Source organism: Trichosurus vulpecula, chromosome 1, assembly GCF_011100635.1.
Source record: "Trichosurus vulpecula isolate mTriVul1 chromosome 1, mTriVul1.pri, whole genome shotgun sequence".
NCBI lineage: Eukaryota > Metazoa > Chordata > Mammalia > Diprotodontia > Phalangeridae > Trichosurus > Trichosurus vulpecula.
This window is the reverse complement of record NC_050573.1, coordinates 378,532,056-378,553,543: the sequence shown is the minus strand read 5'-3', so window position 1 is coordinate 378,553,543 and position 21,488 is coordinate 378,532,056. Positions and strand designations below refer to the sequence as shown.

The following is a 21,488-nucleotide window of genomic DNA, read 5'->3' as shown; positions in this document are numbered from 1 at the left end:
TGATTTCAAAGTCACAAACCAATATGATTGGTTGGAAATCAGGTTGCAGACTAGCAGCAACCTCTCCTTCCATCCAGGAAATATTGATTGATTTAGTCTACTTGCAAAAATAACTAATGGTATATAAATAACAGATTTCTTCTGACTGTACAGGACAACTAGTGGTATAGAGATAAGTTATCTTTTATTTGAGAGATTTATAGGGAAACTGAAATTTTAAATTTGACTCAGACACACATAAACATGGCTTAGTCAGCTACAGAATAGAATCTATTACAGAATGGAATTAAATGTAAAATCAATATTTGGTTTTCTTACTATAAATACCAATAAGACAAAAGAAAGACATTAAAAGCACAAACATAGTTAAAGAGAAGATAAAATATTCCTATTTTCTAATGACATGCTGGTTACTTAGAAAATCCTAGGGAATCAGCAATGATATTAATTGAGATAATAGCTTCAGCAAAGTCGCAGGTTACAAAATAAACTGTCGAAAACCAACAGCATTTCTACATTATGACAAAATCTGAGAAATAATAATAGAGAAATTATTCCATATAGCAACAAAATGCATAAAATATCTGGATATCAGTCTACCAAAGTATCCAGAATACTTGCATAGAATCAAGTACAAAATTCTTAAATACATAAAAAACAATTTAGTTGAAGGAATATTCAGTTCTTATGACTGGGCCACCCTAGTATATTAGAAATGATAATACAGCTAAAGTTAATTTATAGTTTAAATGCTAAACCAAACTGTCAAAGGGCTATTTTATAGAATTCAATAAAATAATAGCAAAATATGTTTAAAAAATTTTATATTCATTGTTTCCCACAATGAAAAACTTTTTCATGTTTATATACCACTATTTTAAAAGACATTGAGCTGGGGGGGGGGGGGTGGAGCCAAGATGGTGGCTGGAAAGCAGGGACTTGTGTGAACTCCCTGCCAGGTCCCTCCAAAAACCTGTAAAAACTGGCTCTGAACAAATTCTAGAACTGCAGAACCCACAAAATAGCAGAGGGAAGCAGGGATCCAGCCCAGGACAGCCTGGATGGTCCCTGGATGATTCTACCTCGCACGGAGCGGACGGGAGCAGAGCTTAGCGTGGGTGGCGGCAGGACCAGCCAGACCAGGAGTCGGGCAGAACAGGTCCTAGCTCCCTGAATCAGTGGGCTGTGGCAGTTACCAGACTTCTCAACCCAATAACACCAAAGACAACAGAGAAGGTTAGTGGGGAAAGCTGTGCTGACGGGGAAGAAGTTCGTGGTTTGGCCACCGCCCCGGGCACAGAGGAGGTGGTGCAGCTACAGCACTACAGCTGCAGTTACTTCCAGCCCTAGGCCCACCTGGTGGGAGGAATTAAGTGGTGGATCAGAGCAGCAGTGCAGAACCTGCTTAAGATTTGCATCAAGTCCTGGTTGGCGGTTCTTGGGGAAGGAGGAGTGCTGGTGTGGCATAGCTGGCTGTATAGAAATAGCTTTGAAATCAATGGTGCATCCCCTCAAGCATGGAACAAAGTACTCTTAACAATCAGTCATACCCTGCTGAAAAACTCAAGGGTCAAGTAAGTTGACTGGTAACATGGTCAGGCAGCAAAAACACACCAGATTCAGTCTCAGACTTTGGAGTCTTTCTTTGGTGACAAGGCCAAAACGTATAGCCAGAAGAAGTCAACAAAGTCAAAGAGCCTACATCAAAAGCCTCCAAGAAAAACATTAATTGATCTCAGGCCATGGAAGAGCTCAAAAAGGATTTGGAAAAGAAAGAGAAGTAGAGGAAAAATTGGGACAAGAAATGAGAGTGATGCGAGAAAACCATGAAAAACAAGTCAATGACTTGCTAAAGGAGACCCCAAAAAATACAGAAAAAAATATTGAAGAAAACGCCTTAAAATAGAGACCAACTCAAATGGCAAAAGAGCTCCAAAAAGCCAATGAGGAGAACAATGCCTTGAAAGGTAGAATTACCCAAATGGAAAAGGAGGTCCTAAAGACCACTGAAGAAAATACTACCTTAAAAATGAGATTGGAGCAAGTGGAAGCTAGTGACTTGATGAGAAGTCAAGCTTTTATAAAACAGAACCAACAGAATGAAAAAGTGGAAGACAGTGTGAACTATCTCATTGGAAAAACCACTGACCTGGAAAATAGATCCAGGAGAGAGAATTTAAAAATTATTGGACTACCTGAAAGCCATGTTCTAAAATGAGCCTAGATATCATCTTTCAAAAAATTACCAAGGAGAACTGCCCTGATATTCTAGAGCCAGAGGGTAAAATAGAAATGCAAAGAATCCACAGATTGTCTCCTCAAAAAGATCCCAAAAAGAAAATTCCTAGGAATATTGTCCCCAAATTCAAGAGCTCCCAGATCAAGGAGAAAATACTGCAAGCAGCCAGAAAGAATCAATTTGAGTATTGTGGAAAAATAATCAGGATAACACAGGATTTAGCAGCTTCCACATTAAGGGATCGAAGGGCTTGGAATATGATATTCTGGAGGTCAGTGGAGCTAGGATTAAAACCAAGAATCACCTACCCAGCAAAACTGAGTATCATGCTCCAAGGCAAAATATGGACTTTCAATAAAATAGAGGACTTTCAAGCTTTGTCAGTGAAAAGACCAGAGCTGAATAGAAAATTTGACTTTCAAACACAAGAATCAAGAGAAGCATAAGAAGGTAAACAAGAAAGAGAAATCATAAGGGAGTTACTAAATTTGGACTGTTTTGTTTACATTCGTACATGGGAAGATGATGTGTATGATTCATGAGACCTCAGTATCATAGTAGCTGAAGGGAATATGCACATATATATATGTGTATATATATACACATATATATACACATATGTGTGTGTCTATATATGTATATATGTGGGCACAGGGTGAGTTGAATATGAAGGGATGATATCTAAAAAAAATAAAATAAAATTAAGGGATAAGAGAGGAATATATTGAGAGAGGGAGAAAGGGAGAGATAGAATGGGGTAAATTATCTCGCATATAAGTGGCAAGAAAAAGCGGTTCTGTAGGAAGGGAAGAGGGGACAGGTGAGGAAGAATGAGTAAATCTTGCTCTCATCGGATTTGACTTGAGGAGGGAGTAGCATACACACTCAGTTGGGCATCTTACCCCACAGGAAAGAAGGAGGAAGAAGATAAAACGGGGGACAATAGAAGGGAGGGCAGACAGGGAGAGGAGGCAATCAAAAACAAACACTTTCAAAAAGGGACAGGGTCAAGGGAGAAAATTCAATAAAGGGGCATAGGTTAGGAAGGAGCAAAACATAGTTAATCTTTCGCAACATGAGTATTGTGGAAGGGTTTTACGTAATGATACACATGTGGCCTATGTTGAATTCCTTGCCTTCTTAGGGAGGGTGGGTGGGGAGGGAAGAGGGGAGAGAATTTGGAACACAAAGTTTTAAAAACAAACATTCAAAAACAAAAAAAAAGTTTTTGCATGCAACTAGGAAATAAGATACACAAGCAATGGGACAGAAATTTATCTTGTCCTACAAGAGAAGAAGGGAAAGGGGGATGGGAGGGGATTGGGGTGACAGAAGGGAGGGCTGGCTGGGGAACAGGGCAACCAGAATATATGCCATCTTGGAGTGAGGGGAGGGTAGAAATGGGGAGAAAATGTGTAATTCAAACTCTTGTGAAAACCAATGCTGAAAACTAAATATATTAAATAAATTAAATTAAAAAAATGAATAAAAAGACATTGAGCTGAGCACACAGTTGGAAATAAATTTAGTTACTACATATACTGCTGCTGTGAATATTTTTCTAGAAATAGGTCTTTTTGTGTGTCAGTATAAAAATCTTAGCGTTTATTTTGCTTCGGTGTACTGTCTATGGTCACTTGAATTGATTTTTCTTTATTGACAGCTACTTTTAATTTGTTCTCCATTCCTATGTCAATCAGAATTGAAGGTTACCAAAGAAACCTGATAACAAAGCTTATTAAATTAGTTTTTTTTTCTCTTTGCCACGATAAGTTTTTGGAAATCACCTTGCAACAAAAAGTGGGAAGAAAGAATAAAGACATGTTGAGTTAACTGCAATTGGTATGTATTGCAATGGATGTGGCAAAGCAGAAATGGATATGTTTTAGGCAATTGACAAGTCATCCCACAAAACTGGCACATAAAGTAACAGCTTATAATTATATGGCCTCTTAAAATTTGCAAAGTACTTTCTCACTTTCATTTTTTGATGTAAGTATATGAATGGGAAAAGGTGATAAGAAATGGAAATAGAGATTTGAATTTTAAGTCTGAGCACTTTGGTTTGAATCCTGACTGTTGCTTAGGATTTGTCTGTAGGAAATGAACACAACACTAGAAAATCTTCCTGGGTGTTTTATTATTTGTAAAATTGGGGGTTGGACTACCTGAACTTTGTCTCTTTCAGCTCTGTATTTTTTTTTCTTTTTTAAGAAAAATTTTTAAAATTTAATTTTTACTTTTAGTTTACAACCCTGATTTCCATAAGTTTTTGAGTTGCAAATTTTTTCCCCTTCCCTCTCCCCAACCCCAAGACCTCATGTAATTCGATATAGGTTCTACATATACCTTCACATTAAACTTATTTTCACAATAGTCAAGTTGTAAAGAAGAATTATGACAAATGGAACGAACCATGTCAAAGAAGAAACAAAACCAAAAAAGAAAAAAATAGCTTATGTGAGATAATTTTTTTAAATTGTTCTTTTCCTTCCCCCCCGTTTGCCTTTCCATTCTTTTCCTAAGATTGTCAGTACATAACAGAACTACTTCCAGGATTTGTCTGATTAAACTTCCCCTGTGATGCTTGATAAATATAGGATTCAGAGGGAGAATTTTTATATTAGCTTATATTAGCATGTAAACAATTTATCCTTGTTTAGTCTGCATTCAGACTGTAATTCTTTCTCTCAATGTGGATAGCTGTTTCCATCATGAGTCTTTTTGAGCTGTCTTAGAACCTTGCATTGCTAAGAAGAGCCAAGTCTAACAAGGTTTGTCATCATAGATACCTTATGTCATTCCTTTTGTAGTCGTGTATAATGTTCTCCTGGTTCTGCCCACCTCACTCAGCATCAGATCATGTAAGTCTTTCCAGGTTATTATGCACTCTGTCTGCTCCTTATTCCTCATAGCAGAATAGTATTCCAATACATTCATATACCACAGCTTGTTTAGCCATTCCCCAAGCGATGGGCATCCCCTTGATTTCTAATTCTTTGCCACCACAAAAAGCAGCTATGTATTTTTTGATCCTATGATTAGAATAGCATCAGGTAAACCTATGGATTAAAAAGTGTGAATTTTCTATAGTCTTAACTTCAAAATTAGTAAATCAGAAAGTTCGTGTGCCAGTAGCTCCATTCCTCTCTCAGTAGGGTAAAAGTATAGTAAAATACTTATGATTTTCCTTGTAGTTTAGAGGCCTTTTCTCATCTTCATGTACGTACTCAATCATCTAGAAGTCTTGACTGTCACTGAATGACCGTCACTGAACGTAAGTATAGACTTTTATAGGTTGCTTAAATTTTTATATACTTCATACTCGTGTTATATGTTTGTTAATTTTTTTCTGTATAATATTTCAGTTATGGTAAAACTGTCATTCAATAATTATTCTACTCTCCTTGAAATAATTTGTAGTGATGTGTATAATTCAGTGTTGAATTTGGACTTACAGAATCTTATATAGAATTTTAAAGTTGTAACAGATCTAACTTATGTAAGAAAAGGAATTCTTACTATAGTACACCTAATGAATTGTCATCCAGCCGCTGCTTAAAGATATCCAATTAGGGGAACTAACCACCTCTAAAGACTTTCTCGTTCCACTTTTGGCTCTCTCGGATTGTTAGGAAGTCTTTCCTGACAGGCCTGAAATTTCCTCTTTACAATTTCCACCCATTGTTCCCTGTGAGGTCCAGCAGTCAAATTTTTCACATGACAACCCTTCCAATACTTTCAAGACAGCTGTCCTATCCCTCCTGTGTCTTCTACTCCCCAGGTTAAACATCTCCAGTTTCTTCAGCTGAGTTTCATGTGGCCTGGAATCAAAGTCCTTTATCACTCTGGTTATTCTTTGTAAGCCCACCACCTCATCAGTGTGCTTGGTAAACTGTTGAGCAAAATATTTCTGATATAGTCTGACTAGGGAGTCTCCCCTCTTTACATCTAGGTGCTAATGTTGTTTCAAAATCTAAAATAGAAGAATGATGCTTCTGGTGGCGGGGGGAGGATGGGGAAGGGAAGGAGCTCTAGGTAGTGATGAATAGAAAAGCTTCTGCAAAGTGCCTTGAAGCCTAGGGCTTACACCCAGGTTGAGATGCTGTTTGTAGCAACCAACATTCAGAACTTTGATTTTGTTTGTTTGTTTGGAGAGGGGAAAGCAGGGCAATTGGGGTTAAGTGACTTGCCTAAGGTCACACAGCTAGTATATGTGTCAAGTGTCTGAGGCCAGATTTGAACTTGGGTCCTCCTGACTCCAGGGCCAGTGCTCTACTCACTGTGCCACCTAGCTGCCCCCAGAACTTTGAAGGTCAAAATGGAGTGGTTTTATGTGAATAGCAGTTCAGCGTAGAGATAGGCTCACGTGGATTGGATTATGGGGTTGACATCAGACATTATCTCCCTAGCATATTGCCCCTGCCTTGTGTTTCTCCAGGAAAATCTAGTATATTCAGGGTATGTGGATAAAAACATTCTTTCCCCAATCTGTTTTACCCCATAGGAAATGCAGGAGACTTACAGGACTCAAAAGAACCCATAAATAAATACAGAATCATAATCATGTTAAAAAGCACTCAGTAATCGATTAGCTTTCTCTGGAAAGGGAGCTGAATGTGGAATTGCCAATAGGGCTACACCCTGACGCTCTGATGAAAGCCATCTTTCCAACAGGGTAATAACACAGTCCCATTCAGACTAACAGAAGCCACTCTGTGGTTTAGATTTCCTCTGAAAATTAAACATTTTGGGGTGCTGTTGAGCAAGCAATTCACATTGACCCTGCACTGTTGGAGGAACTCTTTGGCATTGCTTTTCACGTTATACTGCCTAGGAAATTATATTTACTCTCCTTTTCTTTTTAAAATTTTTTTGGAGTGGGGAAGGCAAGGCAATTGGGGTTAAGTGACTTGCCCAAGATCACACAGCAAGTGTCTGAGGCTGAATTTGAACTCAGGTCCTCCTGACTCCAGGGCTGGTGCTCTACTCACTGCACCACCTAGGTGGCCCATTTACTCCCCTTTTCTTTCCTTAAGGAGTGCTCTGAATCAAGCTCTATGTAAGGTCTAATCCCCAACCTCTTGAAATTGTGATTACCTATGAAGTAACTTGACAACTCCCAAAGTTCATATTGTAAAAGTAATAACCTTATTTTTGCTTAATTAATTTGATGAATTACTGCTCTAAAGCCAAGGAGAATACTACATTAGACCTTTTTTTTTTTTTTAACATTTTTTGTCTTTTAGGTTTATAGTAGCTTTCCTCTGGTTTTCTAAAAATTATTTATTAATGCCTTTTGTTTTTATATTGGTCATTACCAGGCATACCTTTCCCCACTGGGAGGAAAAAATGTAAAAACCAATTGATGGAGCAGATGCAGCATTCCATACTCAAAGGCCTTCCATCTCTCCAAAGAAAGGAAGAAGATGGTGCATTTCTAAGATTGGTCATAATACTTAAACAGAATTGAGTTTTATTTTTGTCTTCTTTTCATATACTTTAACATAGTTGTTATGTATGTTGTTTTCCTGGTTCTACTTTACTCTGTATGAAGTCATATAATAAGACTTCTCATATTTTTCTGAATTCTTCATATTTGTTTTTCCGATAACACTCATTCAGTTTCACGTATCATAATTTATTTAACCATTCCCCAATTGATGGACACCCACCTTGTTCTAGTTCTTCGATACCTCAAAAAGTACTGATATAAAAGTGAAAAGTACTTAATTTAGTACTCATGAAATCTGTGATTTCATCCATTTGTATATTTCCTGCTACTTTACTCTTGGCTATAGATAGCTTAAATAATTCACTTGGTGGCTAACCTTTACTAATGAGGAATTTCTTTCAACTTAAGTTAGATTGGTCTTTGGAGATAAACATATAGGTCATCCCTAGGCCCACATTTGCCACTGCACCCATATATTTGAAGGTTTTCCAGCTTGATACAAGGCCTCTGCCAGAACTTGCTCCACTGGCATAACTTCCTGAAATCTATCTCCATTGAACGTTAATACATTGGCAGAGAATTAGTGAAGGATTAAGAAGATAGTTTTGGAAATAAATATTTAAATTGGAAAGAGATTTTGTAGCTATTAAATAACTATAAGATAACAAACTTAGTATCTAACATAATGATAATGGTTTGGGGTTGTTTTTTGTTTGTTTAATTAGATATTCTGGTTGATAGTATCATGACTGTTTAACTGTTCTCCATACATGACATTCAATTTCATTTCTCCTCTTTCTTTATATAGACTGCCTCCCATGCCTTGACTACATGCCTTCCTTACTTCTATCTCTTAGAATCCCTAGGTTTCTTCAAGGTTCAGCTCAGCCTTTGAATACATTTTGCATTTACTTAGCTATGTACAAGTTGTTTCCTCCAATAGAATATAAGCTTGCTGAATGTATAGACTTATTTTGGTTTTGATTTTGTGTCCCTGTGCCTGGCATATGCATAATATAATAGAACTTAATAAATGCTTTTTGAATGATTGTCATGACTTACGGATTGTCAGTCTTCAAAGAACTTATTCATCAAAATTATTTCATGCTGAAATTTATGGAATACAATTTAATCTAGCTTTTATTTCAGAGGTACTTCAGGATCTTTGAATTCCTTAGAATAACTATAAAAGTAGTGATTGGCATACAGTGGGTGTGTGAGAATGCTGGTTAATAATGTTCTAGAAGATAAACCAGGCTACATTGTATTTTGCATGTAGCGTTTTTGTTTTCATGAGAAGGGACAGTTGGCTTATGCATTTTTTTTTCCTTTTTCTTTTTTAGAATATGGTTTCTAGTTTTCGGGTTTCTGAGCTACAAGTATTGTTAGGCTTTGCTGGACGTAATAAAAGTGGACGCAAGCATGACCTCCTGATGAGGGCTTTGCATTTATTGAAGAGTGGCTGTAGCCCAGCAGTTCAGATTAAAATCAGAGAACTTTATAGACGGCGTTACCCACGGACAATTGAAGGTCTTTCTGATTTGTCCACAATAAAACCGTCAGTTTTCAATTTGGACAGTAGCTCATCACCTGTGGAACCCGACTTGACTGTTGCTGGAATCCACTCATTGCCTTCTACTTCAGTCACACCTCAGTCTCCTTCCTCTCCTGTTGGTTCAGTGCTCCTCCAAGACAGTAAGCCTTCATTTGAGATGCAGCAGCCATCTCCCCCAATTCCTCCAGTCCACCCTGATGTTCAGCTGAAAAGCCTTCCTTTCTATGATGTTCTTGACGTTCTTATCAAACCTACAAGTTTAGGTAAGTGTTATTTCTTTTGGTCAGAAATTAAGTAGAATAAACTGTCAGCTATTCATTAAATGGTTTGGTGTTCCTGCACACAAGTGCAGTCATTAGTTGCTGTTGTATCAAATGATTAATGTAGGTTACTTGTAGATTTTTTTCCTAGTGCTTGTTCCTTTTTGTTATGCTTCCATCACATTCTAATTCTAAGTGCTTATTTGTATAATGTCATATTTTGCCAACCTCTTGCAAAACCTTTGGTTTTGCTTTTTTTCCCCCACCATGACCCAGAAATCCATTCGGTTGTACATATAAAAATCATATTGAATAACCATAGGTTAGTTTGGAAGACATTTGTCTAGAATGTGATTTTAAGGTTATGGTCAATTTTTTCTAAGTAATACTGTTTTTTAAGATAAACTTGCTAGGTGTTTGATAAATAAGATGGTTTTTGTTTCTGAAGAGTACTGCCTGTTTATTTTTAAGTTTTTTGGTCTAGCATTGTTATAGTTATTGACATTTGCTGTAGTTTTGGTGTCCCTGCCTTACAGTGATCACATAGTGATCACTGAGAGGATGACTCAAGAAGAGTATAAGGTAGACTAGGAGGTAGGATAGTGTTGGGGGTACTCTAGACCCGGTCCAGGGAAAAGATGAATGTGTTCTTGGAATGCCCTTCATTTTCCAATGAGGAATGATTATGAAAGAAGTGTGAGGGTAAAGGTAGGGGAAGACTTTAAGCTTCTTCATGCTTACTGCTATAGTAGCATTTTCTTTCTTTTTTTCTTAAAGAGGATAGTTATAAAAGTAAGTATGTTGTATAATGAAATGGTACCACTTAGGATCATAGGATTTTAGAGTAGGCCTCATGATTTTACCTTGTGGAGTTACTAAAATAGCCCATTCTACTTCTCAGTGACGTAAGCCTGGATATTTATGACTTGGCCAAAAAGTACATAAAACAGTAAAGCACCATAAAAGTACGTGATGTTTGTTGGAGAAGACTTTATAATGGATGTAGGGTTTGAGCAGGACCTTGAAGGATGACTAGTATTTGGATATATTGAGGAGAAAGAAGATGAGTGTAGCCCTAGAGACAGAAATGAAGATCGTATTACCCCAAGCAATTAGATTGCCCTGATCATCGAGGAACATTGAGTTTTTAGTAGTTAAAAGAAATATCTTTTGACTTATTTTTAAAAAGCAGGATTGCAAATCTTTTTATTCACTTTTGAGCTGCTTGAATTTCCTTATATTGCAAAAATTGAATAAATAAGTCATTCCCCTCCATTGTGGTCATATGTTTGCGTGAATTGGCATTTTCAAGATAAACAGAAACAAAAGCTGCATTATTATGGCTTAAGTGCAAAAATGGCATAAAGCTACCACTTTTCCCTGTTTACAGTTTATTAGCAAAAAATACATTTTTACTTGTAATGTTGTTAGATTCAGAATAAAAGTTGATTGGAAAGTAAGATTTTTAAGAAATTTGTATTTTTTGGTATAATTAGTAATAGATACATATTAATTTTAAACGATTTTACTGCTAGAATTCTGTTGAAAGTTTTCTTTAAATTTTGACTGCTACTAAAAATTTGAGAACCATCTAAGTAGAAATTAGGCATATAAACTTAAGTATTATATAGTTCCACTAACTTTTCATTCTTTTCCATAGCTTAAGTAGTCATCTCTATAAAAATGACTTTAAAGTCCCTCTCTCCAGCTTGTACCTCTTGGACTCTGGACCTATATACTACAAAGACAGATTAAAAAAAAATCAGTCCGGTAAAAGGAAACCAACACGCCAATGAATGCATTATTCCACATCCATAGTCTCATGCTTCCCCAAAGAAAACTGTCTTCTAATACTTGGATTTCTTATTTGCTCTTAAAGTTTAATAATAGTCAATTCAGTTCCTTTCAATAAATTTTAAAAAGTTCTACTATAGCAGGGCTGTCCAACCTTAGGTCATCTTATGGCCACATTAAAATAAAATAATTATTGAGGGCCACAACCAGAATAAAAAGTATTGTACACTAATGGAAAGTGGGGGAACGTGTGTTATCAATACGACAGGCGAAGGCATGAAGCGGGAAAGCAAACACAAAACAATAAAGCAACAATACAACAGTATAAAAGTCGGTGCATACTGACTAGTCTGCATCGCACAGACGGAATGCATCGTACAGATTGATTGAAAATTCCGAGCGATATGTTCCTTCCATGATACTGCTTAAAAACACCAAAGAAAATTAACATCCATGAAATTATTTGTTAGTGATGGAATTAAAAATCTAATATGCATTCCATGCAAATTATTATTTTATTTTTTTGCTCACGAAAAATAAAACCCACAGGTGGGCTGCATAAAGTCGCACTGCGGGCTGCATTTTGGACAGCCCTGTACTATAGGATGAACTCTACCCCAAACCTGCTTCACTTTATTGTTTTTATAAATGGTACTGTCCTTCAGACTGTTAACCCATGTTCAAAATCTGAACCAGAAGGGATTGAGAATACTTTTAAGAGTGTGTGGGGGCATGTGTCAGCATCTCAGTACCTCAGGGAAGATTTTTATAAACCTTGTATCACAGCTCTCATTGATTTTTATCTGAAGTTTCTGCCAGTGTTGAACCACAGACAACCATAATGATTGCTTCTGTTCTAATATAACTTTAAGGTTTTTAAAGTACCTTTATATGATTATTGCATTTTTCAGTCATCCATCAAGTATTAAATTTCTACTCCTGGAATTGTGGTAGGTTTGGGGAGAGTAAACATTTATAATCTAGTATAGGACAAAGAGTGATACAAAGTAGAATATAGTTTGGATGCATAGAAAGAATAATGAGTACTTGACTCAAATGACATCATTGGGGCGAGGCTCCTGTCACAGATACAGTTTGTGGAGGAGGACTTACCGTGATTTTATATAGATGGTTTATCAGTAGACAGAGATTGGAATATGGGCAGTGGGTGAAAATTGTATTCTTAAAGTAGGAGGTATTCCATGGGGGCTGGAAATTACAGGATGTGTTTGGGAGATGGTGAGGAGGAATACAGTATGGACTAGATTGTAGTGCAGGCAAGGGACAGTAATATAAGATGAAGCTGAAAAGGCAGGATGGAGTCCTTTTGGGCCTTGAATAAGGCTGAAGAGTTTGGACTTGGATTTTAATGGGAGGAGAATGACGTCATCAGACTTGTGTATGTTTGTAGGATGAATTGTAGCATAGCAGCAATAGCTCACGTCAACCTGTAAGGATGTTAATTTATTATTCCATAACTGACTGATTCTTAGAGGTTAAGCAAATTATCCTAGGTCATGCCACTAGTAAATGGTGGAATAGTACAGGTGCACTGAGTCTTAAGTTCATGTTCTTCTATACTAGGAAGGATGCTAATACATAGCTTAATAAACGTGTGAACTCTATTTTGAAGATTTTATGCTCGTAAGTAAATTAGTTTCTGTGCCTTTCCTGTGTGGCTCATTCTGATAGCAGATAAACAAGTGTCAAGGAGAGAGTTTCAGTGAGGCTAACAAAAAGAATGATTTAACACAACAGTGGCCATTATTGGGCGATTATATCTACCCCACGATTTTGAATAATGTGCAGATACTTTACCTTGCTGGCCTCAGTTTCCTTATATGTAAAATTAAGGGATTGAATTCAGGAACCTGAGACCCCTTCCACTTCTAAATCTGTGATCCTGTGAATCTATTGTACTGCTTTGACTGCAGCTCCAAGGTTAGTGGAATAATTTTGAATCTTTTTGCTATAAGGAAATGATATGTTTTTTTATTTTAGGTTTTAGGCTTTATTGTTGCCTTTTGTATTACATAATGGTCATTTTCTCTTCCTCCCCCCTGTATTGAACCCTTCCTTGTAACAAGGAGAAATATTTGGCAAAGCCAGCTGACCAAGATCTTCTCCACCACATTCTGAATCATAGTCTTCCTACCTCTTCAATGAAAGGAGGAAGTTGACTTATTAAGCTCTCTCCAGGACTGATATTATTAGAGTAATTCGCCAAAGTTTCTACAGCTACGAGGAAATATATTGAGAGGAAAAAGGGGTATCCGTTCAAACTTTTGAGGGTTTCTTTTTAAAAATTTTTTTTGGTATTTAGTATTTAATTTTTCCCCAGTTACATGTAAACAACAATTTTTAACATTTGTTTTTAAAACTTTGAGTTTCAAATTCTCTCCTTACCTCCCTCTTCCCCCCCCCCCCCGTTGAGAAGGCAAGCAATTCTATATAGGTTATATATATGTAGGGATGCAAAATATATCCATAATAGTCATGTTGTAAAAGGAAGCATAGATTAAAAAAAAAACTCAAGAAAAATAAAGTGAAAAAAAAAAACCCAAAAGTTGCTTCAGTCTGGATGCAGACACCATCAGTTCTTTCTCTGGGGATGGGTAGCATTTTTCATCCTGAGTCCTTCAGAGTTGTCATGGATTGTTGTATTGTTGAGAAAAGGTAAGTCATTCACAGCTGATCTTCCTACAATATTGCTGTTACCTTATACCCAGTACATTTCACTTTGCATCAGGAGAGGGTTTCTTTAGAAAGAAAATTTAACCATGATTATCATTTCTCAAAATTCCTTCCTAATTTTAAGAAGGCAGATATTGTAATTATGTTGAATGTTTACTTACAGATAACGTGTTTTCGGTCAAGTTTACCATATAATTGATGTGCGTTATTTCATGTTTTGTAAATGGAGTTAGAGCTGTACCTGAAATTTCACAGGAGACATCCTGGGTGAGGAAACTCTCATCTATCAAAGCAGATCGGCATCTTCACCAGTATGTGTTATATGTGTTGAGGTAGAACTTGAACCCAGATCTTCCAGACACAGATGAGGAAACTGAGGCAGCCCATAATTGACAGGAGTATAAGGAATAACTGAGAAGTCACCTTTTTTTTGTGGAGAAGGGGAGGATAGAAACGTCTGTTTTTAAAGGCGCAGGGTAATGAACACCACCTGATGATTTAACTCAAGGATCATCTCCCTTTAGAGTTCTTTTTTGACCTATGTTCTCTCTGCTTAAGGGCATTCTTGCCAGCATTGGTACTTAGATCCAGAACCCTGTATTATTAATGTGTTCTATAGAACTCGTTATATCTTCTTTATTACTTTTAAATGCTCTAGGAGTTTATAGTAATATTCTTGGGATTTAAAAAAACCATTATTGGTCATATCTTTGCTTGAATGATGCTGAATGCTTGTTTTCAAGAATGTAACTCCCACTTATAATATTTTACCTTTGGGAAAATAGAACCTACTTTATGACAGTTTCCCACTATGGAGAAATGTAGAGACTAAAATAGACCTTAAAGGCCATTGAGTCCAACCCCTTCATTTTACGAGTGAAGAAACTGAGGCACAGAGCAATGAAGTGATTTGTTCAGGGCTATGCAGCTAGTTTTCTATGGTATTTGAACCTAGATCTTCTGACTGAATGATTTGGGAGGTTGAAGTTTGGTTCATGATTGCACTGTACCTATTCCTGATGTCTGTTTTACTGTGCTCATGTGTGTTGGGTACAGAAGTGCTGCTCTAGTATATAGTTTTCCTTCCCTGGGCTCTATTGTAGGACTAGAGTGGGAATGCAGGCAGGGGAGGGGAGAGAAGGGAACAGACATTTATAAGTATTTGCTGTGTGCCAGACGCTGTGCTAAGCACTTCACAAATGTTATCTCAGTCGATCCTCGCAACAGCCTTGGGAAGGTACACTTTTATTATATCCATTTTACATTTGAGGAAATCAAGATAGATAGAGGTTAAGTGACTTTCCCAAGAGTCACACAGCTATTAATTGTCAGAGGTCAGATTTGAACTCAGGTCTTCCTGACTCTAGTCCCAGTGCTTTGTTGCAGAGCAGCATTTTGTTTTTTCAGTCTTTGGGCCCTTTGTAGCATCTATATTAATAATTGTCTCCTTTTTTAAGCTGCAATAAAATGCTTCTTTGGGAATAGTTCTTGGAATCCTAAACAGATTCCAAGTCTTCAAATAATGTCCATGGCTTTATCAAAAAGTATAACATCTCTGATCAATCTTTCACTTTAACATTCAAATAATATTTCAGATCTTGCTACTGGTTTGTTGTACATTTTAATAACTACATTAGTGGGATTCGGGGTTGGGGTTATCTTTCTATTTTTTTTCTAACAAAATACAATTGACACCAGAGAAATTGGCACCAGAGAAATCTTGTAATGAATAGAATTCTTATATGTGAGATCATTTGTTTCTTGCCAGCTTTGTTATATGATAACATAGCTATTTTCATTAGATGACGCTCTAGTTAGAGATGAAATATTACTACTTTGAAAGAGTCCATATTATGGATATTGTAACTGTACTTTCTTTCTCTGCTTTTAGGATGAGGAATAATTGAATACTAAATTTTCTGCAAACACTTTTTCAAAAACATCCACCTTTATTTTCCCATCATGGGTTGCATTCATTTTGGCCACTTCTTTATTAGTGTGTTTCAGTAATAAACAGTCTAAGAATTTTGTAGGTGCTACACTGTCTGGCTGTTATTGGCTTTTATATTCTCAAAATTTTATTGAAAGCTCGTCTTTCGTTGTATTTTTTTCTCTCCAGTTCAGAGCAGTATTCAGAGATTTCAAGAGAAGTTTTTTATTTTTGCATTGACACCTCAACAAGTAAGAGAAATATGCATTTCCAGGTAAGAGGAGGGTTTGAAATATGTTTCAGTGGGTGTGGGGCTCTTTTCTCTTTAGAGATAGCATATGAAAATTCCCTTATTCTTAGCCATATGACTAGTTTATATGTGTATTTAAATATATTTGGAGGTGTTGGTAGACAGAAGAATTTCTTTGTTATACCCAAGACCCAATAAATAAAGTGCTGTCATTTTGTATTATTATTATGCCAGTGATTTCAGCGACCTTGTTAATAGAAATGTAATAGTTTGAAGAGAAAATTTGAGATACTAACAGAAATTGCTTTAAAGAATAAGTGGGACACAACTTGAAAGTAACTCCTGGTAATTACAAAAATAGCAGATGCTCAAAGTAGAAACAGGTTTTTAAAGAGTAAGTAAAATTAAGTGGATGTAGAAAGTGAGCAAAGGAAATCTGTTTTTTTAAATTATCAGTGTCACTGATGTTGCATTATAAGATTCAGAGAGATTCATGTAGATTATAGAGAAAAGTGAACTACCCAACGGTCAAATGATTTTCCTTACGTTACAAATTTAGCAGTAGTTTCGTAGCACAAATGGAGAAAAATTTGGTTCTCTGCTAGATATTAAAATGAATTTTCCAATATTATATAGCTTTTTAAAAAATGTTTATAAACTAGGAGGGAAAAACAAAAGTTTTTAAAAGGGTTAGTATAAGAGGTATGTGTATCTAAGTATTTTTCCCCCCTCTATTCCAGATGTTTTCAGCATTCACATTGCTTCTAAATGTTCTCCTCATTCCACAAAGAATTTAATTTTCTATACCTGTTGAAGATAGGGGGCTCAATAAAAATTAATGAAACACTACTTTTGTATAAAATAAATAAAATAGCTAAATAAATTTTAAAAAATAAAAAAGAAGCTAATAAAACACTACCATTGTCTCTTGATGGATTACATCTGGTATTGTTATGATAGGATTTGGCTCTTTACTAGCTGTAAGACGTTAAAATTAACTTTCAGTATTGGAAAACCTTTCAATTTCATGGAATAAGGAAAATAATACATTAGGTATTAACAAAATTTTACATCATAGGGTCATTGATCTATAATTGGAAGGGACTTCAGAGGTCATTTAATACAACCTATTCATTTTACAGATAAGGGCACTGAGGCCTAGGGAGGTTAAATGATTCAGCGTTTTGAGTTTTCCATCATAGTTAATAATGCCGGTATCAATCAGGTAGTTCATATTGAAGTATCCCCTTTCCTTCCCTGTATCTCCTCCACCCTTCTCCCCATTGGAAAACTCTGTAGTAGGTGTTTAAATATGTAACAAAATAAATAAAAATGTAAAGCAACAGATAATTTGTGGACGCCTCATGTATATTTTTATATAAAAAGTTAACAAAGATATAAACTTTCATATGACAGATGCCAAATAAGAGCTGTAGATATTAAGTGATGTGATTTTACAGTGGAGGTGGAGATCACTGTGACTTGTGATGGATTGGGAAGCTTTCGCAGATGATATTATTTTACTTAGGCTTTAAAGAAAAATACTATTTAACTAAGCAGAAATAAGGCTGCTAAGCATCCTTGGGAGGTGAAACTGAGTATAAGTTATGAGCATGTTTGTTTCAAGGATTGTAGACCATTTCTACTGAAATGGACAGTTTGTGTAAAGGGGAACAGTGGGGGAGATTAGACCAGAGTGTGAAGAACTTTGAATGCCTGGCCTAATAATAGGAATAAAACATCCTTGAGGGAGGCTTCGGTGACTATTTTTGTCTTTGTCTTCCCTTTGCTGATTCAGTGCCAAATGGATGCTTGATAAAGACTTGTGAATTTGAAGTTTGGATTTTATTCTGTGTCATTGAAGGTTGCTGAGTAGTATAGTCATATATACGTAATAAAAGTCCTATTCCATTGATCCATCTTGGTTTGGATCAGTGCCATACCAGTTCAGTGCAAGCTGAACAGGCACAGCAATGGACTGAGCATTTGTTATCTGAGGACTGGCTTAATTTGGTGAAGCTCATCACCAGAAGGTTGTTCACAAGTAATAAAGTATTTTGACTGAAGCTACTTGAGAAGATTGCTTGTGAAGGCATAGGTGACAGGACCACCTACAACAATAGTTTCTGGTATAAGGATAAGTGAAAGGAAGGAGAAGTTGGAGGCAGGGAATTGTGTAGAGACCATTAAATTAATTTAGGTGATAAGGGACCTGTCTTATTTTTCAAGATAAATGATAAAAAAGCTTAATCCTTATAAAATCCTTACTTCACATTCTCCAAGTGACTTTCCATTTTATTTACACCAGCCCAACCAAATCTTCATTGTTCAAATGTTTATAATCTTTGGGTACTTTAGCTTTTCTTTTATTACATTCTTGCAAGCCATTTCTTTTTTGCTTTCTTTCTTTCTTTTTTTTTTTTTGGAGGGGGGAAGGCAGGGCAATTGGGGTTAAGTGACTTGCCCAAGGTCACACAGCTAGGAAGTGTGTCAAGTGTCTGAGGCTGGATTTGAACTTAGGTCCTCTTGACTCCAAGGCCGGTACTCTACTCACTGCAGCACCTAGCTGCTCCCTTGCAAGCCATTTCATTTCTGCTTAGCACATCCAAGAGCTAGAACAAGAGGGTGAACCTAGAATTGGTTCACTTGGCTGCCCTGATAGCAGGTTTGGTTAAAGCTTTGGTTAGGGAAAGAGATTCAGGCTAATGGCTAAAAAGAGATATTTGTATTATCTTCAAACTTCATTTGTATCTATTTACCAATGGGGCATCTCCTTGGAGAGTCTAGGATTGACATTACTATTTACTTCAAAAAAGAAGATACCCATTTGACATCTTACCTTTATGTCTTTTTACCATAGGGAAATTATAAAAGAGTAGAAGTAAGGTGGTTATTCCAAAGGACACATTTCTGAGCCAACTCCCCTGAATTTCTAAGTTTAACTTTCTCGTATTTGCTGGGCTGGCTTCCATAGGTGTCTACTTAGCATGACTTGCTTGTGACAAATATCAATGCCAAGTGTATTTTGCCAGTAAAATTAGTGTTAGACTAGATAATCTGTAAAATCCCTCTAGCTCTAACATTCTGTGATTATGTGAAAAGAAATAAACCAGTAGTAAGTACCATACTTGCAGTATTGTAAAAATTTGGGGAGTTAGTATTCACTTTGTCTAGAGTATGGCTGGTGAGAATTCTCTAAGAGATTCATTGGATTTACCAATTTAATGGTGCAGAAGGATAGAATACATTAATTTGAAGATGAATTTGATAGTTTTAGGCACTTTGCGTATGCAAAAAAAAATTGATGCTAAGATACATTTTTTATTCATAGCCTTAGAAAATTCAAAAATAAGCCTCTGTGTTTATTGTAAAGAGTGACAAAATCAGGGTGTAATTTTGAAAACTACTATCCAAAAGAAGTGAGATTTCTCTTTTAAAAGTAGCCATTGGGCCCTGGACTTTCCCCTCTTGCTCCTTAAGTTTAGCGGGGTTTCTTTTTCTCACTCCTCTTTAATCAAGCACACAGTTGCTTCAGGTTTACAATTAAATTTTACTTTAATGTGAGGGAATTTAGGGGTGTAGACTCTACAACTGAGAGAATATCTCAAGTGTACTTCTCTTCATCTTACCCAGTTTTGTTCAGGTCAAGAACCTAACAGTCCCTTCCTAGGCTTTTCATGTCACTATTCTCCTTTAGTCTTCAATTCCTTCCCCTGTCATCTGATCCTTGGGTTTAGGGTGCTTCTGGTTAATCTACCCATCTTTCACCCTTAAGTCCCAGTACTGGCTACAGTCTTGAGCTCCCCTTTCATCTTGGAGCAGTAAGGTTCTTTACGTTAGGGTTGTGCCTTCAATGTATCCCTACTTGACTTTTGGTCTGGTTTAATGTTCCCCAAGAAAACTCTTATCAAAGTAAGCTTTTGTATCTTTGATCTCTGTCAGAGCAGTCTTAGTGTCTTTATGGGTTGTGTTACAGGGTCTCTAGAGGTCAGTTACTTGGGACCAGCTATACTAGATCCTCTCATCTTCTCTCTGTTCACCCTCACATGCTCATATACTTTAATTTTTCTAACAGGCACCCATTAGCTCTTCTCAACTCTCCCCCCCTTCATCACAGAACCACTTGACTGAGATAAGGGTTTGTCTTCCTCCAGTTTAATTCACATTTTCACTCTTCTCATTCAGGGATTTATAATCATTTGGATCTTAAAGGTAATCATCTTCCCTAGGGAAACTTCTAAGACTTTGATTTGTGACAATTGAAAATGTGTAAGACTTTTATGTGTATTTTTGACACAGAATCCTTGAGACCCTGGTGTAGGGAGTCCCTTATTGGACATAATCCCTTTTTATTCAGTGGAAAATTTTTGCTACATAAGGGCAAATGGTGAGATTTTTCATAGCTTACATTTTCTTTTGGTAAATTTTTAAAGTATTTTTAAAATTAGGCAACTGTTTGTTTATTACATCAGTACAGCCAAGTGTGAGACTCTTTTATACTTCTAATGACTCTAATGACTAACCCAGCCTTGCAAGAATAAGCAGAACAATTCATATGCAATCCTATTTAATTCTTTCTTTGGTTGTACTTGAATACTTATCTCTGTCTGAGTGAGAAGTCATTACTTTTTTTTTTTTGTGGATCCCTTTAGCAGTCTGGTGAAGCTATGGACCCTTTCTCAGAATGTTATTTTTAAATGCATAACATAAGCTCTGCATGATAACAAAGGAAACCAATTATATTGAAATAGTATGAGTTGTTTTTTGTTGGTTTTTTTAAGCAATTCATGGGCTCCAGGTTAAGAACTCCCTAGTCATAGTCTTAAGAGATATCATCAGCTTCTTGTGACTTTTGTGGCAAGAAGCAAATAAATGACTCCTCTTTGTAAATTAAAGTAGTTTGGGCGACTTTCTTGAAGTCTCAGTTAAAATCTCACCTTTTGCAAGAAAATTTGCTCCTTCCTTAACGTTAGTGCCTTCCCTGTGAAGCTATTTCCAGTTAAATCTTGTATATAGCTTGTTTTTACATAGTTCTTTGCATATTGTCTCCTTTCCACATTACATTGTGAGCCCCTTGAGGACTGGAACTTTTTGCTTTTTTTTGTATCCCCAGGACTTAACATGGTACCTGGAAGGCATTAATCACTTAATAAATGCTCTGGACATGACATATATGAATAGCAATGGAAATAAATCTCCTTTAGTATTAACTAATAGAAATTTGCCTCGAGATATTTTAAAAATTTTTTTACAAAATATTTTTATAAAACTCTTGGTTTTATCAGTGTTAAGGATAAGCTCTTGTTCTTTC

At 36.4% G+C, this 21,488-nt stretch overlaps 1 protein-coding gene across 2 annotated transcripts in view; it reads left to right on the top strand.

Moving 5' to 3' along the window:
- The window catches only part of PIAS2 (protein inhibitor of activated STAT 2), a 92,935-nt gene that overhangs the window by 24,564 nt on the left and 46,883 nt on the right, over positions 1 to 21,488 (top strand). For both annotated transcript variants that reach the window (XM_036769634.1, XM_036769626.1), the window contains exons 2-3: positions 9,038 to 9,512; positions 16,117 to 16,201. In XM_036769634.1, coding sequence (XP_036625529.1) covers positions 9,038 to 9,512; positions 16,117 to 16,201 — 560 coding nt within the window. The remainder of the gene's footprint in view (positions 1 to 9,037; positions 9,513 to 16,116; positions 16,202 to 21,488) is intronic.